The 21,457-nt window shown below is 40.6% G+C and overlaps 1 protein-coding gene across 1 annotated transcript in view; it reads left to right on the top strand.

Annotated features, from left to right (window-relative positions):
- Positions 1 to 21,457, top strand: part of MRPS27 (mitochondrial ribosomal protein S27) — a 61,038-nt gene that overhangs the window by 13,668 nt on the left and 25,913 nt on the right. Inside the window, exon 4 of the mRNA XM_058169017.1 lies at positions 377 to 435. Coding sequence (XP_058025000.1) covers positions 377 to 435 — 59 coding nt within the window. The remainder of the gene's footprint in view (positions 1 to 376; positions 436 to 21,457) is intronic.

The following is a 21,457-nucleotide window of genomic DNA, read 5'->3' as shown; positions in this document are numbered from 1 at the left end:
AATTTGTTCCTAATAATACTGTCATATTAGTATTACGTTAGTATACAGTATACTGTATATAGTAATAATAAGGCTAATATTAACAATTATATATAATTAAAAGGAACTTGTTCCTTATTTCAAGACTATTTCCTCATAAAAAGGAAGATTAAACACAAAAAAGAATCTTTAGTCTGGTTTTTAGTCTTCTTTCAGGTAAAAGTAATAACTGCAAATCAAATGAAAATGCTATAGTGATAATTTTATCTGTATGCCACTTTAAAGCGATTTTTTTTTCTGTATTGCAGTTATATCTGACCATGCTATGTTCAGCCATATCTGAGTGACTGTCGATGATTTACCTGGAAGGTCACCTCTAAACTATTTTTCCCCTTAGTTTATAGATAACATTTCTTCACGTGAGCAGGTGGATCAAACTGAATATTATCTATACAAGTAAGCCATCGTTTTAGTTTTATAACAAAGTCATGTATTTTCACTGCACGCTTTGTTCTCAACTCTTGCCTTCAATTAGTTAAATCATATCTTGCTTGAGAATCAACTTCTGATCATCATTCTGGATATCATTGATGTGTAGGGACCCACAAGGCACTCATCAATTGTCTGTTAGGAATTTTGTTGCTATAATTTTGATCATGGAAACAATCTTCTCATTGTGGTGATTTCACGATGAGAGAATGGCAATGGTGTTCTCTAAAGCAGAGGTCCCAAACCTTACAGCTTTGAGTGGAACGGGGGTGGGGCTAGAGAAGAGGAGATGGTTTCATGCACATGCTGCTTGTGCAAATGCAGCTTTGCGCGCTTGCCTGCCTTTTCGATGGCCCGATTCCCAACAAGCCCAGTACCAGGCCACGGACTGTGGGTTGGGGTCCTCTGTTCTAAAGCAACACTGAACCTAGATGGCATTTAAACCAGGGGTCTCCAACCTTGGAAACTTTACGACTTGTGGACTTTAAATCCCAGAACTCTGGGAGTTGAAGTCCACAAGTCGTAAAGTTGCCAAGGTTGGAGACCCCTGGTTTAAACAACCATGACTGTAGAGGAAGCCAACTATTCATGCCCCAGAGTAATGCTGGATCTCAAGGCTTATCATATTGCTAGAGATTCCTCTTACCACTCTTTGGAAAATGTAAAAAAACCAAAAAATGGTTTGGGCTGCCTACCAAAGTCTGCTGAGATAGATTAACGGTTATATGTAACAGTCTATTTGGCATGTCATATTCCTTCAAATGTTTGTTCCAACTTTGGTGCTGATTTATTGTTAACTATATATGTGGCATAGTTGTCAAATGCAGAGTAACTGGTATTTCAGTTTGATATGACCAAGTTGACCATAAATGTGACAAATTTTAAGAGAGCAAATGTGACATTTTAAATGTATTTAAAGTATGGGACCAAATCTTGGGAGACCCAGGATCCTCTTTAGATATTTTTCAGGGCTTATAAACTGCTCCAGTCTCAAACAACTCTGACCATCCCTACAGTCTTTCTCCCCTTTTCTCTCTCTGTTTTATTTTAGAGATTTTAAAAGTACAACTAAGAAAAAAGAAATCAAGAAATAAGGGAGCAAAAAAGAAAAGAGATTTATAAAAATGAATAAGAATGTTCAAACATGTTTGTAAATATGTTTAAAAGATTCTTATATACATATATAAGAATGAGCATATATCAATTTGACAATTTAAAATTATTATGAAAAGCAATCAATCAATAATTAGCAAAATCAGCCAATGAAATAAAAATTATGGTTTGGAATTAACAATTAAGAGTTTCCATTTCATCAGGGAAAGCCTGTCTTTATTAGAACAACTCAGGCTAAATCTGACATTTTAAAAGATACCAACTTCAGGTGTTGTGCAAGTTCATGTGCAGAATTATAGTCCAGAAAAGGTTTTCAGATTACATTTAATTCAGTGTCAGCCTTGTTTAACAATACAATCTATTTTTAAAAATAGATTGATGTTTATCCCATATCTAAGTCTGTAGTACTTCTAACGAAAGAATTATATGCAATTTTCAATATGAAGCATAAGAATCCAGCAGCTACTATCCTATGCAAAGCCCACTCTGTATACTTGATAGGAATATAAAGCTTTATAATGCTTAAGTATTGGCAAAAGGAAATGTTGATATTTGTTTAATTATAAATGAAATCATCTTCAAGAATTATTGAACTTTATGACATTGCCACCAAGTGTCCAAAAAGGATCCAAAATGGTCATTATATTTCCGGCAATTTTTGAATATGAATACAAGTAGTCATCAACTTATGTCCATTCTTCAGCTCTTGTTCAAAGTTATTGTGGTGCTGAAAAAGGAACTTACTACCTGTCCTCAAAGTTTTGGCCATTGCAGCGTCCCCATAGTCAAGTGATCACAATCTGGGCATTTGGGAACCCAGCTCTTGATTGTGATTATTGCAGCAAACTGCATCACATAATCACCATTTTGCAACTTTTCTTGTTGGTTTCCCACAAGCAAAGTAAAGAGGAAATAAATAGGTTTGGCAGCTTCAATTTCCAGTTTGTTCTCTTGTTACATATAACATACAGGCAATTCCTTACTTGGGAAGCCTCCGGCTCCTTCCTTTCCTCTATGTAAAGTTGTCCAACATGAGGAACCAGCTCTATTGTGTGCCTGGAAAGTGAGCTAAATCACAGCCTGCAGCATAAAAGGGTGGGGGAGTCTGTTTATTCAGGCCTGATAAGGGTAATTCCAGCAGACACTTCCTCCATAGGCTTCTCTTTGCCATCCTCTGGTACCTGTCATCTCCCTTCACCTTCTTTCCACGCCCTGCATTGGATAGCAAGCACTGAGTCTGCAAGCACTTAAAATTAGAAACTGGGGCTTACTCTTGAGGAGACTAGTATTTCCCTTTATCACAAATACTATATTTCTGTATTAACCCCTTCTGTTTTTTGCTTTTATTCTTTTGCTTGCTTGTTCATTTTTTAAAAAAAAACAATTAAAAAAACCCAAAACAATAAACCTTGTGATGTATTTCCGTACACTTTTTTGTGTGAGAGAGTCCTGATTTTCCATTCCCAGATATTATGGCTCTTTGTAAATTTGGTTTCTATAAAAGCAAGAGTTTTAACTCTTGGAAAAGATTATGATGTGCAACAGTGACCGGGTACTCAACACTAAAGTCCTCAGAGATCACTGCCATTTGCATATCTTCTCAGCATCAGAAACTTTTAATTATTGCTTCGTTATTAGCTAGCTTGCCTATGTAGTAACAGCTGGTAAATGGAGTTGAGAAATTATAGAAAGGTCAGCAGTAGCTGAAAATTACAGATGGCAGCCAACATGGTATGGTAAACAGTTCTGGCAATCTGCCTGCAACATGTACTGGGAGATGACTGTGATTTTAATATATGCAAACACCAAGTGATCTGTGGATATGCTTTTTTTTTTTTAAGTCAATCATTTCTTATTTTTTTCCCTTTGTGAGGCCTGCAATGTCATGAGGAAATTTAGGATTTTGTAATTACCCTCCTGCATTATTGCATGTGAACTGACAGGAGGTATAGGATGGTTCTGATGGCCCCAAAATCATATCAAACTAACGAATGCTGGCTGAGATAGTCCACACAACTTAAAGTTGAGAGTGTTGGGAAGCACTACCCTGTTTCCCCCAAAATAAGACATCCCCTGATAATAAGCCCAATCGGGCTTTTGAGCGCATGGCAATAAGGCACTTGTTTCAGGGTTCAAAAAAATATAAAACAGGGTCTTATTTTCGGGGAAACATACATGGTAGATAAATGAAATGGTTGTGGCAGGACATGGTCTTGTATGAAAGAGTTTACAAGGCAATCCCCAAAGGATATCTTATCCATTACGTGCCAATATTTTGGTACTGTGCCTGCTTAGAAGAGTAAGTAATTTATATAATGCATTACTTTTATGAAACTCAGTTTTTTACTTCTACATCTATGACTGTTCAGTAAAAATGATGGTGAAGTAGAAGAAAGACGGTTTTAAAAAAGGCTCTTTGTATTGATTTTTCATAGGGGATGATGGAATTGAACTGTGGCCTGCTGTTCTTCAACAAAAAGTTGTCAGCTGAAATATGAATCCTAAGCTCCTAGGATTCTTTCCTTATTCCCCTTCTCCCCCCCCCCCCAAAAAAATCTGAAAAATGGGAATAGAAATGGAGACTATCTCATAGTCAGATGCTCTTGGGCATTCTGCAGGACTGAGTAGCATTTGGAAGGCTAAGGATTGCATTCTGGGATGGGGCCATGCAAAGCCATCTGGTCACTCTTTCAGGTGAAAGCCTGGTGCTCATGGATATTTGGGGGGGAGGCTTAGAGTGGGAATGGGAACAGGTGGCTTCTAAGAAACAATCCCCATCCTTATCCTTTAGAAGCCCCCAACTATTATCTTAACAAATTGATCTGAAGGTTCTGGAAGAGCGTGTACTGGTTTTGTTAGGCTCTGCGATACTTCCTTTCTGAGCCTAAATTAGCCTTGGCTCTTTTTAATTTCAAAATATTTATTTGGATCTCAGTGAAGGAAAACAAAATGCTTGCCACTGTTGCTGCCAAGGCCCATGATTCATGTTCAGGAATTAACTTCATTCAATCAAGCTCCTTTCTAATCTATTCTGTTCTAAAACTGGTATGTTTTTGTCCATCCAGATAACTTCTCTCCCTGTAGCATAATGCAAATAATGCAAGTTTTTTTCTTCCTCCTCATGCTCAGAAAGGTATTCTTTTACTCTCTTTTTCATTCACTATTCTGTACTTATAGGCCAACTTCCTTCTTTCTTTCTTTCTTTCTTTCTTTCTTTCTTTCTTTCTTTCTTTCTTTCTTTCTTTCTTTCTTTCTTTCTTTCTTTCCTTCCTTCCTTCCTTCCTTCCTTCCTTCCTTCCTTTCTTGAAAGTGGACCACTCTGTGGTGTTTCATCTTAAGCCACAGGAAAAAATATGTCAGTGGTTTTAATAACCAAAGAAGGCAGATGGAGCTAATTGTACAGCAATTTATAGTTAGAGCCACTGCACCTCTTGAGTACAATCTAAGCAGAAAAACATGGCTTAGTACAGTAAGGCTTTTAAAATTAATTACATATTCATGAAATGTGGGCAATGTGACTATAGTACTGAGTTGCAGCACAGCTGGATGGTAGCCATCATGGGTGCATCATTAATCAGAGAGGCTGATTTAGATAACATATTCATGCTGTGTTTCCAAGCGAGAGCTGTTCTTTCCCCCCTCCCTTGTGCCCCTGTATGTGGGAAATGAAACCTCACAAGCCTGGGTCCATGTGTTCTTAATCTGTGTTTGAAATGTAAAAGAGTATGCCATGAATTGTCAACAATATGTGTTTTTAATACAAGGCTGTCATTTAGTTTTCTTGACATTTCATCCCCTCCATTATATTTCTGACATTTTACATTTGGTGCTATGCTGGGGGCAGGCATACATTAGAGAATATGGTTGTCATAGTGAAGAATTAGGAGATCAAATAGTTAGATGTGACAAGTGCAGCAGCAGCTGCCTTACCTCACATTAATGAAGGAGGGAAGATGGAAAAAATTGCATTGATGTGGTGTAAACCTAGAGTGTATTTTGGATTAATGGCAGTGGCAATTTCTCCTGTTTTATTTCGGTGCCAAAGAGTTTTTTTTTTATTTATGAAAAATTTAAATTTTTCTATATGGTGTGCAAAGGGTCGTCCCCCCCCCCAAAAAAAAACAATGGCTGATACCAGCCAAATTCAACTGTGTAAATAATAAAGAATAGAATGAACCAACAACTCAGCACATTGAAGCATTTCATAAGGGTTTCTATAAACCTGAATGTCTTCTAATCTTAATTGGTGCAATACAAAGAAATGTGATTAAAAATGTAGTTGTTACACATGTAGAAATAGAGCATTAGAGCTCAGTATCTTTTGAAGGATATGGTGTTAAATATCAAATATCAAAAGTGGGTTAAGAAAATGTGAATTTAATATATATATTTTTTTAAAAAACACTGTGATTTAAAATTGATGGAAATCATTCGATATGCATATGTACCTTGTATTAAGAACATGTTTCAAGATTTCTCATTCACTTACCCTTGCACTTTTACATAAAGTGTTATCCAGTTTTCAAAGGCCTTCTTTAAATGTTTGTGACATATGCTGGTTGATGCCACCTAACATGTTTGCAGTGTGAATCTTGGATTTTGTAGGTTGGTGTAAGCATTAAATTTATTTACTGGTAGTTGGGTTATGAGCAGAAGTGCTCATTCATATTTAAGGGTAGCAGCACAAAATGTTTATCATAGTGAAGAACTGGTCAAGAAAAGTATGGCTCAATATACTGGCTGGTAAACCATAACCCAGCACTCCCCAACCTTTGTGGCTTGGTGGGCCAGCTTCGGGGGGGGGGGAGAGGGGAAAGGGGTTGCACAAGCGAGGGGCCAGCACACATACACAGCCCTTGCATGAGTTGTGGCCGGCATGTACATGCGTGTCGCCCTTGCACAAGCGGCAGGCCAGCATGCATGTACGTGAGTGCCCGCCAGCCTGCCACTTGCAGAAATTGAGGTGTGCACATGTCGTTCTGGCCAGCCACTCATGTGGCCCAATTCTAAATAGACTACAGCCTGGTAATGGGCCACGGCCCAGGGGTTGGGTACCCCTGCCATAACCCATCTTGATTGCTTTTAAGGCTTATAGATATGAACTAAAACATTTTTTGAGTTTCACCAGAAATACAAATTTCTGTCATGGCTTATGTAATTGTTAACATTAATGTTATTAATGTTACAATATCATACACTATATATTCCAAAGTAGGAATTAAAATATTCTGAATCATTTGATTATAATAAGACAGCAACAAGTTGCAAACTGTGGCTTATGGAATTTTTCCAATCCGTTTACTAGCACTGGCCCTAGGAGGCATCTATAATTTCTTCCATATTTTGTGTGTGCTTCTTGTTTCCACTTGGGTTGCATCTGTATGTTTGTGTATTCATGCCCTAGAACAGAGGTCTCCAACCTTGGCAACTTTCAGCCTGGCGGACTTCAACTCCCAGCTGGCTGGGGAATTCTGGGAGTTGAAGTCCGCCTGGCTGAAAGTTGCCTAGGTTGGAGACCTCTGCCCTAGAAAGCATGGAGCTGGTGCGCGTGCTCTGCTCTAGGCCATGGGGACGAAAATGACGCTGGGTGAGGGGGCTTAGAACGGAGCAGCTGGCAATGTTCCAAGACCCTACCCAACTGTGTCTCCACCTGCCCAAGAGAGATTCAACTCATTTTCCACCTCACTTTTTGTTGTTTTCTCCCACCATACAGTACCAAATTTGGACCTATTCTGTTCAGTTTTCTAATAATTTCATTTTACAAAAATTCTTTCCAAATTTCTATTGAGTTGAAAAGAGAAGAGAGAAAAAAGCTTGATATAATAAGAACAAAATTGGCTTGCTGGAATGTTACTTTAAAGTTACTGTATTACTGTATTGTGGTCATGCTGGGAGTATCTCTTACATAGTTGCTATAGCAACAGCTCACCCCACTGTTCTCTAGTGCTTTCCTTGGTCTATTATAGTGCACATTCTAATACTAGGTTATTACAGGTTTTTTTTTCCTCAAATCCCATCATTTTCAATTAAATGGCATCAATAGTGGAAATCTTTATTTTTACTATCAACAGATTTGTTTAAACCTAAATGCTTCTCACTTGACTTTTGTAAAGCATTTCATCTTCAAGAAATTTCCCACTATTTTCATTTTTCTTGGTGTTTTTATGTTTAGATAATTTTTTAAAAAATTGGAATTGAAAGAAATATAATGAAAATAGTGTTGTTTGTATACAGGCTGGGGAAAATACTTTCTGTAGTTTTTCATTTTAAAATTAACTAGTTTTAATATCTTTTCCCCCAGAGAGCAATTATTATTGAACTTCTATGATATATTGATTGAAAAATGTCAATGACTATCATGAATGAGGCAGGAGAAGGAGAAAAAGTAGCTTTTTATTTGTCCTTAAAAAAAAAAGCACAATATTTTGAGATTCCTTGTTTCCTCTTTCCTGCCTCAGATTTCATAGCTGATAGCTGGAGGGAAACAACACTTTCTATTTTTCTCTGTTTGAAGCATCCCATTTAACATGCCTTTAAAAAAAAGATATATTATATGTGGGGCCTATTTCCCTAAGTATAATTGGATTGTTTTTAAATGAATCTAGAATATGTTTCCTTTTCGTATTTTGTAGGGTTTAGAGTTACCCAGGTTAACAAGTGTAGGGAGTCCTTTATTTTAAGAGCTCATGGGTTGCAGAGACAAAGGTTTGAAAAGAAGTACAGGCACGTACATGCACGCCATACAAATGGGATGCAGGGTTGACATAGGCTAAGTGACAAAAGGAAAGCTTCCTTTAGTTATGCATGATTAAAAAAGAACCATCAAGGAGCAACCAGCTCTGTGAGGCAGTTTTCTTTGATGGAGATGCATGATCAGTAAGTGCCTCTAGGCTTTCTCCTACCGCTTAGAGCTTGCAGGGGCACAGACAAAGGAGATTTCTCGGTGACATCCTTCCAAATCCTCTAAGTTAAGCCTGCCTAGATTCTATTTAATCATTAAGCTTTGTACCTAAAAATATGCATGGAAGAAAGAATTTTAGCATCTTGAAGCCAAACCTTTAATGTGCCACTTTTAATTGCCTTTGGTAAGGGAGGCAAATCTGAATTGATCCAAGAGACAGGCTTATTTTTAGTTGTTTGGAATATATTTTTGCTTTCTTGCTTCTTTTCAAATCATTTTAGACTCTGAAGCAAACAAAATAATTTTTATGAAAGTAAATGAATATGCACTAGGACTATGGAAAAGTACAGAAAGCTATGCATTTTGTACATTGACAAAGTGCCCCTTCACACAGCATGGAGACAGCTGTAAGGATCTGGATCCATGGAAGGATCAGCACAGTTGCTTCAACCATTGCCTAGACTGTGTGTGCACACAGACAAGACTGCTGTCGGGGATACAAGCAAAACAGTTGTGCATTTATGCACATGTGAGGCTGGAAAAGTCTTCCCAAAAGTCACATATGGTTTTCTGACATACCGTATTTTCCCGAAAATAAGACCCGTCTTATATTTTTTTCGAACCCTAAAATAAGTGCTTGGCCTTATTGCCATGTGCTCAAAAGCCCGATTGGGCTTATTATCAGGGGATGTCTTATTTTGGGGGAAACAGAGTAGTTGCTTGAATGCTTCAAACAGGACCATTTTGTTTGCAATAGCTACTTTGAAAAATCACTTCTCCAAATGCTTCACATATGCATGAGTATGCAAAGATTCATAATGAGCATAATTAGAGTGGTTCTACTGATTTATATTTCATCTTGAATACATCTTGCTCATATGCTTTCTGGATTGGACCAGAACACAGCACATGTATGTTCTCAATCTGTAATGTGTCAGATTAAAAAAAATAGTCTCTCCATCTTCTTTAATTTCAGTTAATTCATGCAGCATTTGAGAATGGAAAGAAAATATTAAAATCAGTATACATGTATTCCTGTATGTAATGTTGAAATTAATGCTACATAAACAATTGTATTTGAGCATATCAGTACAAAAAATTACCACTTGGTGGCACCGAACAAAACTTTTGAGACGCGTATAAAAGAAACATAATTTTGTTGTAATACTGAAAAGTAATCATTTTCCCGTAACTAAACCTTAAAATCATTAGCTGAATTTACTTTTGAAAATAACACTTTTAGGTCAGATAAATGGCTATACTGACCCCTGATTTCATAAAGCATTTTAGTTTAAGAATTAGTAACCAAACAAAAAAACCCCCACCAAGTTGCATTAGTACTTAATTTCAGGTTTCCCATATTTACTTATTGCTTAAAAGTTTATTAGTTTTCACCTTCCATTAAGATGGCACCTCTTAACTCATTAGTTAAATAATTATGGGTAATTATTTTCTTTGGATCACTCAACTGGTAGTATACCGACATCTTTTTTCTGATTTAAATAATAGAAAATGACTATCATTTTTGTCCTCTTCTATTATCTGTGCCAGATTCCCTAACCTGGACATTCTCCAATTGTGTGATCTAATTTTTAAAATTCTGCACTCAGTAAACCTATTGCTAAGAATTGTGGGAAATTAAATCTAATTATTCATGAATTGTTGTTATTACAATTATGAATTGAAGAAAACTTCTCTATGTTAGCACCATAAGTAAAAGGTAAATGTAAAGTTTCCTCTCGCACATACGTGTTAGTCGTTCCCGACTTTGGGGGTGGTATTCATCTCTGTTTCAAAGCCGAAGAGCCAGCGCTGTCAGAAGACGTCTCTGTGGTCATGTGGCCAGCATGACTCAACGCCAAATCGTACAGAATGCTGTTACCTTCCCACCAAAGATGGTCCCTATTTTTCTTCTTGCATTTTTTAAGTGCTTTCAAACTGCTAGGTTGCCAGAAGCTGGGACAAATAATGGGAGCTTATCCCGTTACTAGGGATTCGAACCGCTGAACTGCCAACCTTTCAATTGACAAGCTCAGCGTCTTACCCACTAAGCCACCGCATCCCCTAGCACCATAAGTAGTTAAATGTAATTACATTTAAGCACCATAGGTAATTAAATTAAATGTAAAAAAGAATAAGATCTTTCTTGTCTCCCCTTCCTTCCACTTTATACAACTTTGTTCCACATTGCCGGTTACCTCTTTTTATTCTGTCTCTGTTCTTCACTGGAAGAACAGAGTGCCTTTGTTATCTTCCCTCACCTGAGTTGTTGTCCCTTACACTTTCTTCTCCTTCTAGTCACCTTGTGAATAGCCCTCTGGGTATGGAGCATTGTTTTTTCCCTCCTAATCAAGAGACTGATGAAAATATAGTTAAATAGCTGATGGCATTCTTTCTGGGAACATTCCCATTGAAAGTCATGTTTGGAGAAGATGAAATTGAAACTGGTTGTCCCTGAAAGTTCCTTAGGTAGTTCCAGTGGTGGGATTCAAGTGATTTAACAACCGGTTCTGTGCCCTAATGACTTCTTCCAACAACCAGTTTGCCAAACTGCTCAGAAAGTTAACAACCGGTTCTCCCGAAGTGGTGCGAACTGGCTGAATCCCACCACCGGGTAGTTCCTTCAAAAGCCCAAAGGGAGTTGCAGTTTTGCTTTTTCCAGGTATTCCTATCAATGAAAAACACAGCAGTAATTGCATGAATTCTGGGAATGCTATCTATTTTATCAGTTGGAGAATGCTTCAAGGATCCTCTGGCATGCATATGTTTTTTTGCACCCAATTCTGTAGCAGTTAGTGGAGAGAACTGACGTAATTGTTCTTCATGAAGCACAGTGGCTCATGTGGTTAGAACACTGACTGCAGATCGGCAGGCTTGTGTTCGAGACCCATTGCTGCCACGGGGCAGGGTAAGCTCCCATCACACGCTCCAGCTTCTGCTGACCCAGCAGTTCAAAACTGAGCAACTGTGAATAGATTAATGGGTACTACTTCAGTGGGCAACTTCATGGTCACCCAAAACGAACCCCAACTGGACGCTCCCTGGGCAACAGTGATATCACTTGCAAATCTTTTCACTACAGATGCCTTTCAGTGCTTCCGACACTGGGGAAAAAAACTTCATGTTTTCATATTCCAATCTTCCTTTCTCAGCATCTAAAGAGTTATCAGTACCAAGTGATTACTGTATGCCTATTTTAGTCATTTATTCAGTCTCATTCAAAGAGCCAGATTGATCTAGTGATTAAGATATTAGGCTAGAAATCAGGAGGCTGTGAGTTATAATCCCATTTTAGGCCGGAAAGCCAGCAGAGTGAGTTTAGGTCAGTCACTCTCAGTCCTAGTCACCTCGCATGATTATTGTTGTGAGGACAGTAGGAGGAACAGTTTTTATATATGTTCACCACCTTCAATTATTTATAAAAATAGAGAAAATGCGATATAAATGAATAAATGCTCTTTCCATTTTGATAACAGTGAATTTGTTGGAATATCTTGCCCTAATAATGCTCAGGAATTATTAAACAGGAAATGGGCTTCAGTACCTTGGATAGTTCTATGCAAATAATTAATAGGTGTCTGAAATTCAGTTACAGGTAGTCCTCTAATTACAACTATAATTGGGATCAGAATTTATGTTGTTAAGCAAAGCAGTTATTAAGTAAGTGGTGCCCAATTTTTTGATCCTTTTTTGCCATGTTGTTAAGCAAATCAATCGAGTTATTAAGTCAATCATGTTGTTCAGTGGCTTCTCCCATTGAGCTTGCTTGCCAGAATCCAACAGGGAAGGTCACATATGGCAATCACATGATATCAGGATACTGCAACTGCCATAAATACATGTTAGTTGCCTAGTGCCCAAATTTTGAAGGGGATGCTCTGATAGTTGTAAGCGCAAGGACCAGGAGTAACTTTTTTGAGTGTGGTGGTAACTTTGAACAATCGTTAAACGAATGATTGTAAGGCAAGGACTACTTGTACAATTTTTTGCCTTGCTTGGGATACACGACCTTTCCAAAGTTCTCTTCTCTTCCAAGAGTAGTGTTGTGTCTCGCTCGCTTTCCCCACAGCCGGGTCCCTCTTATCTCCTGCCGAACGCTGAGGAATGTCCTGGCATGCCTCCAGGCCCCAGCTCTGGCTCCATGCCCAGGCAAACGGAGCAACTAGACCCCTCCCCCTCCCCCACAGCATGTGAGCCTGAGGAATGTGAATTGCCAACAGCTGGAGCCTGGAGAGATCCTCGCTTCAGGAGAATTGATAGGCGATGTCAGCAAAAGGAAGGGAGGGGCAGGCCTGGATAAGTGCTGAGTCATGGAGCCACACCCCATGGCCTATATAAAGGATCTGCTTTCTGGCATTCTCTGAGTCAGGCAAAGTCTACCTTGGATTGCTGAAGTCACTTCCTGGTCTCCTGCCTGCCTTGAGAACTTTGCTAGGACTTTGGCAGAGCTGCAGAGGCACGCCTGATACGGACTTCCCCGACCCGGCCGTTAGCGGAGGAGTGGGACACGACAAGTAGGGAGCTTTCTAAATATAGTTACCTGAAGGTTTTAGACTCTTATTTGGGTCTGAAAAGCTGCGCTATAATGTACGTGATGAGTGTCATTTAATTGTACTCCCCTGCTGAATAAGGAATTTTAAAAATAATCAGTTTGATGGTTCTGAGATGTAACGTATCAGTTGCTGGGTGTTAGTATTAAAATATGCTTGATCTGCTGCCTCTAACAATAGATTATTAGAAATTAGAGGGGTACACAGGGAAAACTCCTGATTGTCCCATTCAGCATATAAAATGTGGTAGAGGCTGCCTTTTCATTCAATCTATGCTTACCCTTTGCCTTGATTCATGAACGTAAGATGTATTTTGTATTCCTAGTTATTGTAGATTGAATGTTTCTTTCTCCTGACTTGGGGCCCTGAACACAACCTAATTATACCCTATTCAACGAGCAGAGAGACACTTTAATTATATCCTGTTTGGAAGGGAACAGAGAGACACTTAATACTTTGTCAGCTGATTCTGCATTTGTGTGCATGCAAATGTGTGTGCAAAATATCTAACATAGCAGTTACTGAATGTTGTTTACCTAAAATCAAGATAAAATAGAAGACTTTTCAGAAATTGTAATATGTGGGAATGACCTTGGGAGACTGAGGGAAGAAAGGCTACCTAGGGAATGGTAAACTAAGTGGGAGCATAGCATATGGCTGCGTAATGAGCAGAACAAGAGGCTAAGAGTGGACCTTCCTTAAGTTATCAGGCTGTGAAGATGATGGTGGGAGAATTGTACATTTAGACTTCCAAGATGCTGTTAATATATCTTTACAATAAAGTAGAATTAGCTTATCTGTCTGTGTTTCCTATCTGGTCTACCTGGTGAGACTGAAAGAAACTCACCCTGAATTGAGTATTGGTACTTTAGGGAAGACTACACATCCTGAGGGACATATTATTAGTAATCTGGGCACAGAAATGTACAACAACCTCTCCAGCTTGATCCTATCCCAATGTGTTATACCAGTTCACTGAACTTTGCCAATCTGGTACTATCATGGATCATGCCATCAAAATGTGTTGGCAAAATAGCAGTTTTCAGAATAAATATTTTTTTTCACCAACACTTAAAACCATTTTGACAAATCTTTCCTCAAAAATCCCCCAGATCACTGCTTCAATGCCCACCTGTCAAATCCAGAAATAGAAAGGAAAATAAATGCAGTCTCAGGCTGGATTAAATTTGTCCAATCCTGAATTATATCTTTTTTCCTTACCCCCAGACAACATAGTATCTATACTAATTGGGAAAAGTTGGATCTGTATTTCAACAGGTCTGTGGAGCACCAGTTGACAGAAAGCGTCTTTATGATAAATAAACAGACTTCTCTTTCAGCTTTGCTTATGTGGAGCCAAGTTGAGAGGAATACTCTCGATCCAGACAGCTAGTGGGAAGATTGGAATTACAAAGTACTATTCATCACATACAAATGCTCAGCTATTTACCAAAATCCCCCTTCTTACATCTTATTTATAATTGTAACTGATTTTATATCTAACTAGGTAGTGATACGAATTTATTTTAAAAAGAAGAAAACTCTTGCCAAATGCTTCGAAATGACTGAAATTGTGTTATGAAACATATTTTGTAAAAAAATTACCAGAGAAATGCACAGTGTAATGGACAGTGCAAATATTATATGCTGTATAAATATTCCAATTAGTTAAACATATTTAATATTAAATAATGAAAAGCAATGAAGTATAATTATTTAAATTTATTTATTTATTTATTTATTTATTTATTATTTAGATTTTTATACCGCCCTTCTCCCGAAGGACTCAGGGCGGTGTACAGCCAGATTTAAAACAATACAATATACAGATTAAAACAACAATTAAAATAACATATTATATTAGTGGCCGAGAAATTTAAAACCGTCAAATTTGACCCATAATTAAAATACCCCAATTAAAATTATTAAAATTCAAAGAATTAAAAAAATTAAGCCAGTCCCGCTTGGATAAACAAATGCGTTTTCAATTCACGGCGAAAGGTCCGAAGGTCAGGTAATCGACGCAAACCAGGGGGAAGTTCGTTCCAGAGGGTAGGTGCTCCAACAGAGAAGGCCCTTCCCCTGGGGGCCGCCAGCCAACATTGCTTGGCGGACGGCACCCTGAGAAGACCCTCTCTGTGTGAGCGTACGGGTCGGTGGGAGGCATAAGGTAACAGCAGGCGGTCCCGTAAGTACCCGGGCCCTAAGCCATGGAGCGCTTTAAAGGTGGTAACCAACACCTTGAAGCGCACCCGAAAGACCACAGGTAGCCAGTGCAAACTGCGCAGGAGCGGTGTTACACGGGAGCCACGTGTGGCTCCCTCAATCACCCGCGCAGCTGCATTCTGGACTAACTGAAGCCTCCGAGTGCACTTCAGGGGTAGCCCCATGTAGAGAGCATTGCAATAATCCAGACGGGAAGTGACAAGAGCGTGAGTGACCGTGCATAAGGCATCCCGGTCAAGAAAGGGGCGCAACTGGCGAACCAGGCGGACCTGGTAAAAAGCTCTCCTGGAGATGGCCGCTAAATGATCTTCAAACGACAGCTGTCCATCCAGGAGAACGCCCAAGTTGCGCACCCCTTCTGTTGGGGCCAATGACTCGCCCCCAACAGTCAGCTGCGGTTGCAGCTGACTGTACCGGGGTGCCGGCATCCACAGCCACTCTGTCTTGGATGGATTGAGCTTGAGTCTGTTTCTCCCCATCCAGACCCGTACGGCTTCCAGGCACCGGGACAGCACTTCGACAGCTTCGTTGGGGTGGCCTGGGGTGGAAAAGTACAGCTGAGTATCATCAGCGTACAGCTGGTAACTCACCCCAAAGCCACTGATGACCTCACCCAACGGCTTCATATAGATGTTGAACAGGAGAGGTGAGACAATCGACCCCTGAGGCATCCCACAAGTAAGGCGCCTCGCGGTTGATCTCTACCTCCCTGTCAACACCGCTCATGCATCGTCAGAGAGATAGGAGGAGAACCACCGATAAACGGTGCCTCCCACTCCCAAACTCTCCAACCGGTGCAGCAGGATACCATGGTCAATGGTATCAAAAACTGCTGAGAGATCTAACAGGACCAGGGCAGAGGAACAACCCCTATCCCTGGCCCTCCATGGTCATCCACCAACGCGACCAAAGCTGTCTCCGTGCTATATCCGGACCGGAAGCCGGACTGGAACAGGTCTAGATAGACAGCTTCATCCAGGTACCGGGGAAGCTGCCATGCCACCACATGGCAAAGAGAAGGTTGGAGACTGGACGATAATTACCCAAAATAGCTGGGTCCAGGGAAGGCTTTTTGAGGAGGGGTCTCACCACCGCCTCTTTCAAGGCGGCGGGGAAAACCCCTTCCAACAATGAAGCATTTATAATTTCCCGGAACCAGCCTCGTGTCACCTCCTGAGTGGCCAGCACCAGCCAGGAAGGACACGGGTCCAGTAAACATGTAGTGGCATGTAACCTCCCCAGTAACCTGTCCACGTCCTCGAGAGCCACAGAATCAAACTCATCCCAAACAACATCGACAAGACGCGTCTCCATCATCTCACCTGGGTCATCGCAATTTTGGTCCAAACTATCCCGGAGCTGAGCGATTTTATCGTATAGATAACCACTAAACTCCTCGACACGTCCCTGCAAGGGTTCATCCCGTCCCTCCTGATGTAGGAGAGAGAGGGTCACCCGAAACAGGGCAGCCGGGCGGTTATCTGCCGACGCAATGAGGGTGGAAACGTAGGAACGTTTCGCCTCCCTCAGTGCCACTAGGTAGGTCTTCGAGAAAGACCTAACTAGTGTCCGATCAGCCTCGGAACGGCTGGACCTCCAAGTACTCTCTAGGCGTCTTCTCCAGCGTTTCATCTCTCTCAGCTCCTCAGAGAACCAAAGAGCCAATTGAGATCTGCGCCGGGTCAGAGGCCGCAAAGGCACGACACGGTCCAAAGCCGCAGCCGCGGCCTGTTCTCAGGCCGCAACTAGTTCTTCAGTCGTGGCGTGGGCAAGATCCTCAGGGAACGGCCCAAGCTCCGTCAGGAACCTCTCGGGGTCCATCAGGTGCCTGGGACGGAACCAACGCATTGGTTCCGTCTCCCTGCAGTGGTGAGCGGCGGTCTGGAAGTCTAGGCGGAGGAGAAAATGATCTGACCATGACACAGGTACAGTCACTAAATCTCCTAATACCAGATCATTAAACCACTGTCCAGAGATATAAATCAAGTCCAGTGTGGACCCCCCTATGTGTGTAGGGCCATCAGTTACTTGAATCAGGTCCAAGGCCATCATGGAAGCCTGGAACTCCTGGACCACCGTTGATGACAAGCCGGCCGATGGCAAGTTGAAATCCCCCATGACCAAAAGTCTGGGAATCTCAACCACCACTCCGGCAAGCACCTCCAGTAGCTCAGGCAGGGCTATAGTCACGCAGCAAGGAGCCAGGTACGTGATCAACAGACCTATCTGATTCCTATGGCCCCACTTCACAAAGAGGGATTCACAACCGGCTATCTGAGGCACAGTGGACTCTCTCGGCTCCAGACCTTCCCTAATCACAACCGCCACCCCTCCACCCCTACCCTGGGCTCTCGGTTGATGGAATGCTCGGAATCCCGGAGGACACAGTTCGACCAGGGGTACACCCCCTTCTGTGCCCAACCAGGTCTCCGTAATGCCCATAAGGTCCGCGGACTCCCCCTGAATAAGATCGCAAATCAGGGGGGCCTTATTAACCACGGACCGGGCATTGCACAACATCAACCGGAGGCCCAAGATCTGAGGATCTTGACCTTCTGGGGAACGGGTAAGGACTAAGGGGCCGGAGCACATGATCGCTTTTAAACAGCGAGCACGTGCTCCCAAAAAATGATACGGCCCCTTGCTTCCGCCATATCTGCCCCCCTAAATGTGATATTCAAAGGAATTAAACTTTTTGCTTTGAAGTTATTCACATTACACTACTTGAAAACCTCTTAAGAGGTGGTGATCCAGTAAAAGACACACCTCTTACATTATTTACATGCCAGAATTGATGTGTTGAAAGGAATCATGCAGCAGCAAAAGGCTTGAAACAGTTGACTCTTAATATTCTCTTTTTCAGTGTCTGAATTGTTTTTTATGGGAAATTATGAATAGTCCAACAATTTAACCTTAAATAAATCACTATAGTGAATGCTTGTTTTATGCGTACATATATATATACATATATACATACATATATATATATATATATATATATATATATATACACACACACACACACACACACATACATACATACATACATACATACATACATACATGGTATAGATTTTTAATCATTGCATATGACCTTTACATACATGCAGTTGTATACATGCCAATATTAGCTATGACATCTGTTAGCTATGACATCTGTTTCACTTGTATCTGATCCTGCAATCCAACTGAGATTATGATGCGTAAATTTACCATCCCCTGCATAACATCTTTGTGGATCATAATATTCTTTCTGCTTTATAACTGGATTCAGTTATTCATATTTTAATCATGCTGTCTTAACTAGCAACTCAGTACCAATTAGACAACTGATTCATCAAATCATAATTCAGTTTGATGGTATTTAACTGATGTTTCCTTCAAGCAATTTTTAAGCAGTCCTCTAATGAAAAGAAATATAGAATCTTTTTTCTCCTTAATACCATATCAGAGTTCAAGTGGGAGTGTGTCAAGCAATTAGATCGGCCAAATTGATCTTTATAACGTGATTTTGAGGTAGCCTTTTTATTATAAAATTAATTTGAAAAGAAGGAAGGAACAGTCATTCTCTTAAGAAACTATGCACACACAAACAATTTCGTTGTCCGTGCTTTCATGTCATAGCTTCCCTTCTTGGGAACAGAAGAAAACATCTTGGCTGTGTATCCAATCACTCTATTCACTGAACAATCTACCTCTTCTCCCCTTGGTAATATATATAGCCTTCAGCCATAAGGGACAATTCTGAGAAATTCACTTGACAGTAGTGAAAAGGGATGGTGGCTATAATAATCTGATAAATGTTCTGGAAAGCATGCTCATTCAGATGGAAGAATCTTTCTTGCTGTTAAATAGTGCTGCAATTTGGCCTCAGGCTGCTTTAGCATCTGTGGATTAGTTCTGTTCATTCATCCTGATGTTCTGCAAAAAGGATATGGGCTAAGGCTCTCTGTCATTTAGATGCAGGGATTCCTAGGCCTTGTCATTTATAGATTATATTGATCTTAGAACAATAGCAGAAAATGCTGTAGTTTATAGGATTACTCTGACTTTTACTAGAATCTGTGGAACAATCATAGCTGGACATACTTAGAATTAAAGAAATTTGAAGTCACAAATTAGTTCTGAGTAACAAAGATGAAAGAATATTAGACCTTCTGGCTAATGCCCCACATCAGTAATGTCCCCCCCCTCCATTGTGGCAATATAATTAGAAGTAAAAGAAGTGAAATATCTGTTGCTGCTTTAAACAACCAAAATTTAGAAAGCCTGGTTGAGTTAGCTACTTGGAGATTGATCAGTAAATTCTAATTTATTTATTTATTTATTTTTTAAAAATTACATTTATATCCCGCCCTTCTCCGAAGACTCAGGGCGGCTTACAGTGTGTAAGGCAATAGTCTCATTTACAAATATACAAATAGAATAGTCTCATTCTATTTGTATATTTAAAAAGTCAACTTATTGCCCCCACAACAATCTGGGTCCTCATTTTTACCCAGTTCTGATTTAAAGGCTTCGGTCAGTGGGTCAGACAATCATAAGTATGGTTAGGAATTTTGTTTCCTGCCATTACAAGTTGTTTTTTGTTATTAAATTGGATGTTTCCTATTTTTAAACCTTTGTCTGCCCTGAAAACCTTATGATTCAGGCAGAGGATGACTAGGGATACACTAGATCATGAGTATCAACCTCGCCACGTCATGTTGCCATCATGTGACATTTCGTAACGTTTTTCCCATTCGTGGAGTTGGGGTGGATATGGCCTATGCGTAACACATTCGGCCTACAGGACCCCAGTTTGACACCCCTACTTAGTTGCCACTACTAAGTGGCAACTTAGGCGTCCTCCTGGACGAACGGCTGTCTCTAGAAGATCATTTGACGGCCGTCTCCAGGAGAGCGTTCTACCAGGTTCGCCTGGTACGCCAGTTGCGCCCCTTTCTGGACCGGGATGCCCTATGCACGGTCACTCACGCACTCGTGACGTCTCGCCTGGATTACTGCAATGCTCTCTACATGGGGCTCCCCTTGAAGGGCATCCGGAGGCTACAGTTAGTCCAGAATGCGGCTGCGCGGGTGATAGATGGAGCCCCTCATGGCTCCCGCATAACACCCATCCTGCGCAGACTGCACTGGCTACCTGTGGCCTTCCGGGTGCGCTTCAAGGTTTTGGTGACCACCTTTAAAGCGCTCCATGGCATTGGGCCGGGTTATTTACGGGACCGCCTACTGCTACCGAATACCTCTCACCGACCCGTGCGCTCTCACAGAGAGGGTCTCCTCAGGGTGCCGTCAGCGAGGCAATGTCGTCTGGCGACGCCCAGGGGAAGGGCCTTCTCTGTGGGGGCTCCCACCCTTTGGAACGAACTACCCCCCGGACTCCGTCAGCTTCCGGACCTTCGGACCTTCCGCCGCGGGCTTAAAACATACTTATTTAATTGTGCAGGACTGAGCTAGATTTTAAATTTATGGGTTTTAATTGGGTTTTATTTGTATGTTTTAATTAACGGGCTTTTTGAATAAGTTTTTTAATTGTTTTTATACTGTATTTATGTGTTTTTAAGTGCCTGTAAACCGCCCTGAGTCCTTCGGGAGATAGGGCGGTATATAAATATGATTAAATAATAATAATACTCTAAATAGTTAACCATATTTTTCTAGTTTTAAGACTGTGGAAATGATAAACTCATATCCTTTAGGAATGTAATAAGAACATGAGAATTCATGAAGAAGAATTAGAACATTTAAGATAATTGCATGTTTTTCTCTTTCTTTTCATAATCCAAGTTTGCAAACCACTGGTATTCATTGTAAAATAGCTCTGTAGCCTTAAACTGTTGTGGTATTTCATCAGTTCAGAAAGTGGTATTTTTCTTTTGGTTCACTTTTGGCAATAAATTAAGACTTCCTCTGAAAAAAAAAGTTCATTTTTCTAGATTGTATCCCAGGAGATTTTACCCTTTGAGCTTGCTTCAAATGGTTTACACTGAACAGTTTCAGACTATCCATATTTGAATGCTTCTATAAAAAAAATTTAAGGGACATGGTGGCTCAGGGGTAGGACGTTGAGCTTGTCGATCGAAAGGTCGGCAGCTCAGCGGTTCGAATCCCTAGTGCTGCCGTGTAATGGGGTGAGCTCCCGTTACTTGTCCCAGCTTCTGCCAACCTATCAGTTTCGAAAGCACATAAAAATGCA

The sequence above is a fragment of the Ahaetulla prasina genome, chromosome 2 (genome assembly GCF_028640845.1).
Source record: "Ahaetulla prasina isolate Xishuangbanna chromosome 2, ASM2864084v1, whole genome shotgun sequence".
In the NCBI taxonomy this organism is placed as follows: domain Eukaryota; kingdom Metazoa; phylum Chordata; class Lepidosauria; order Squamata; family Colubridae; genus Ahaetulla; species Ahaetulla prasina.
This window is presented reverse-complemented; position numbering and strand designations above follow the sequence as displayed.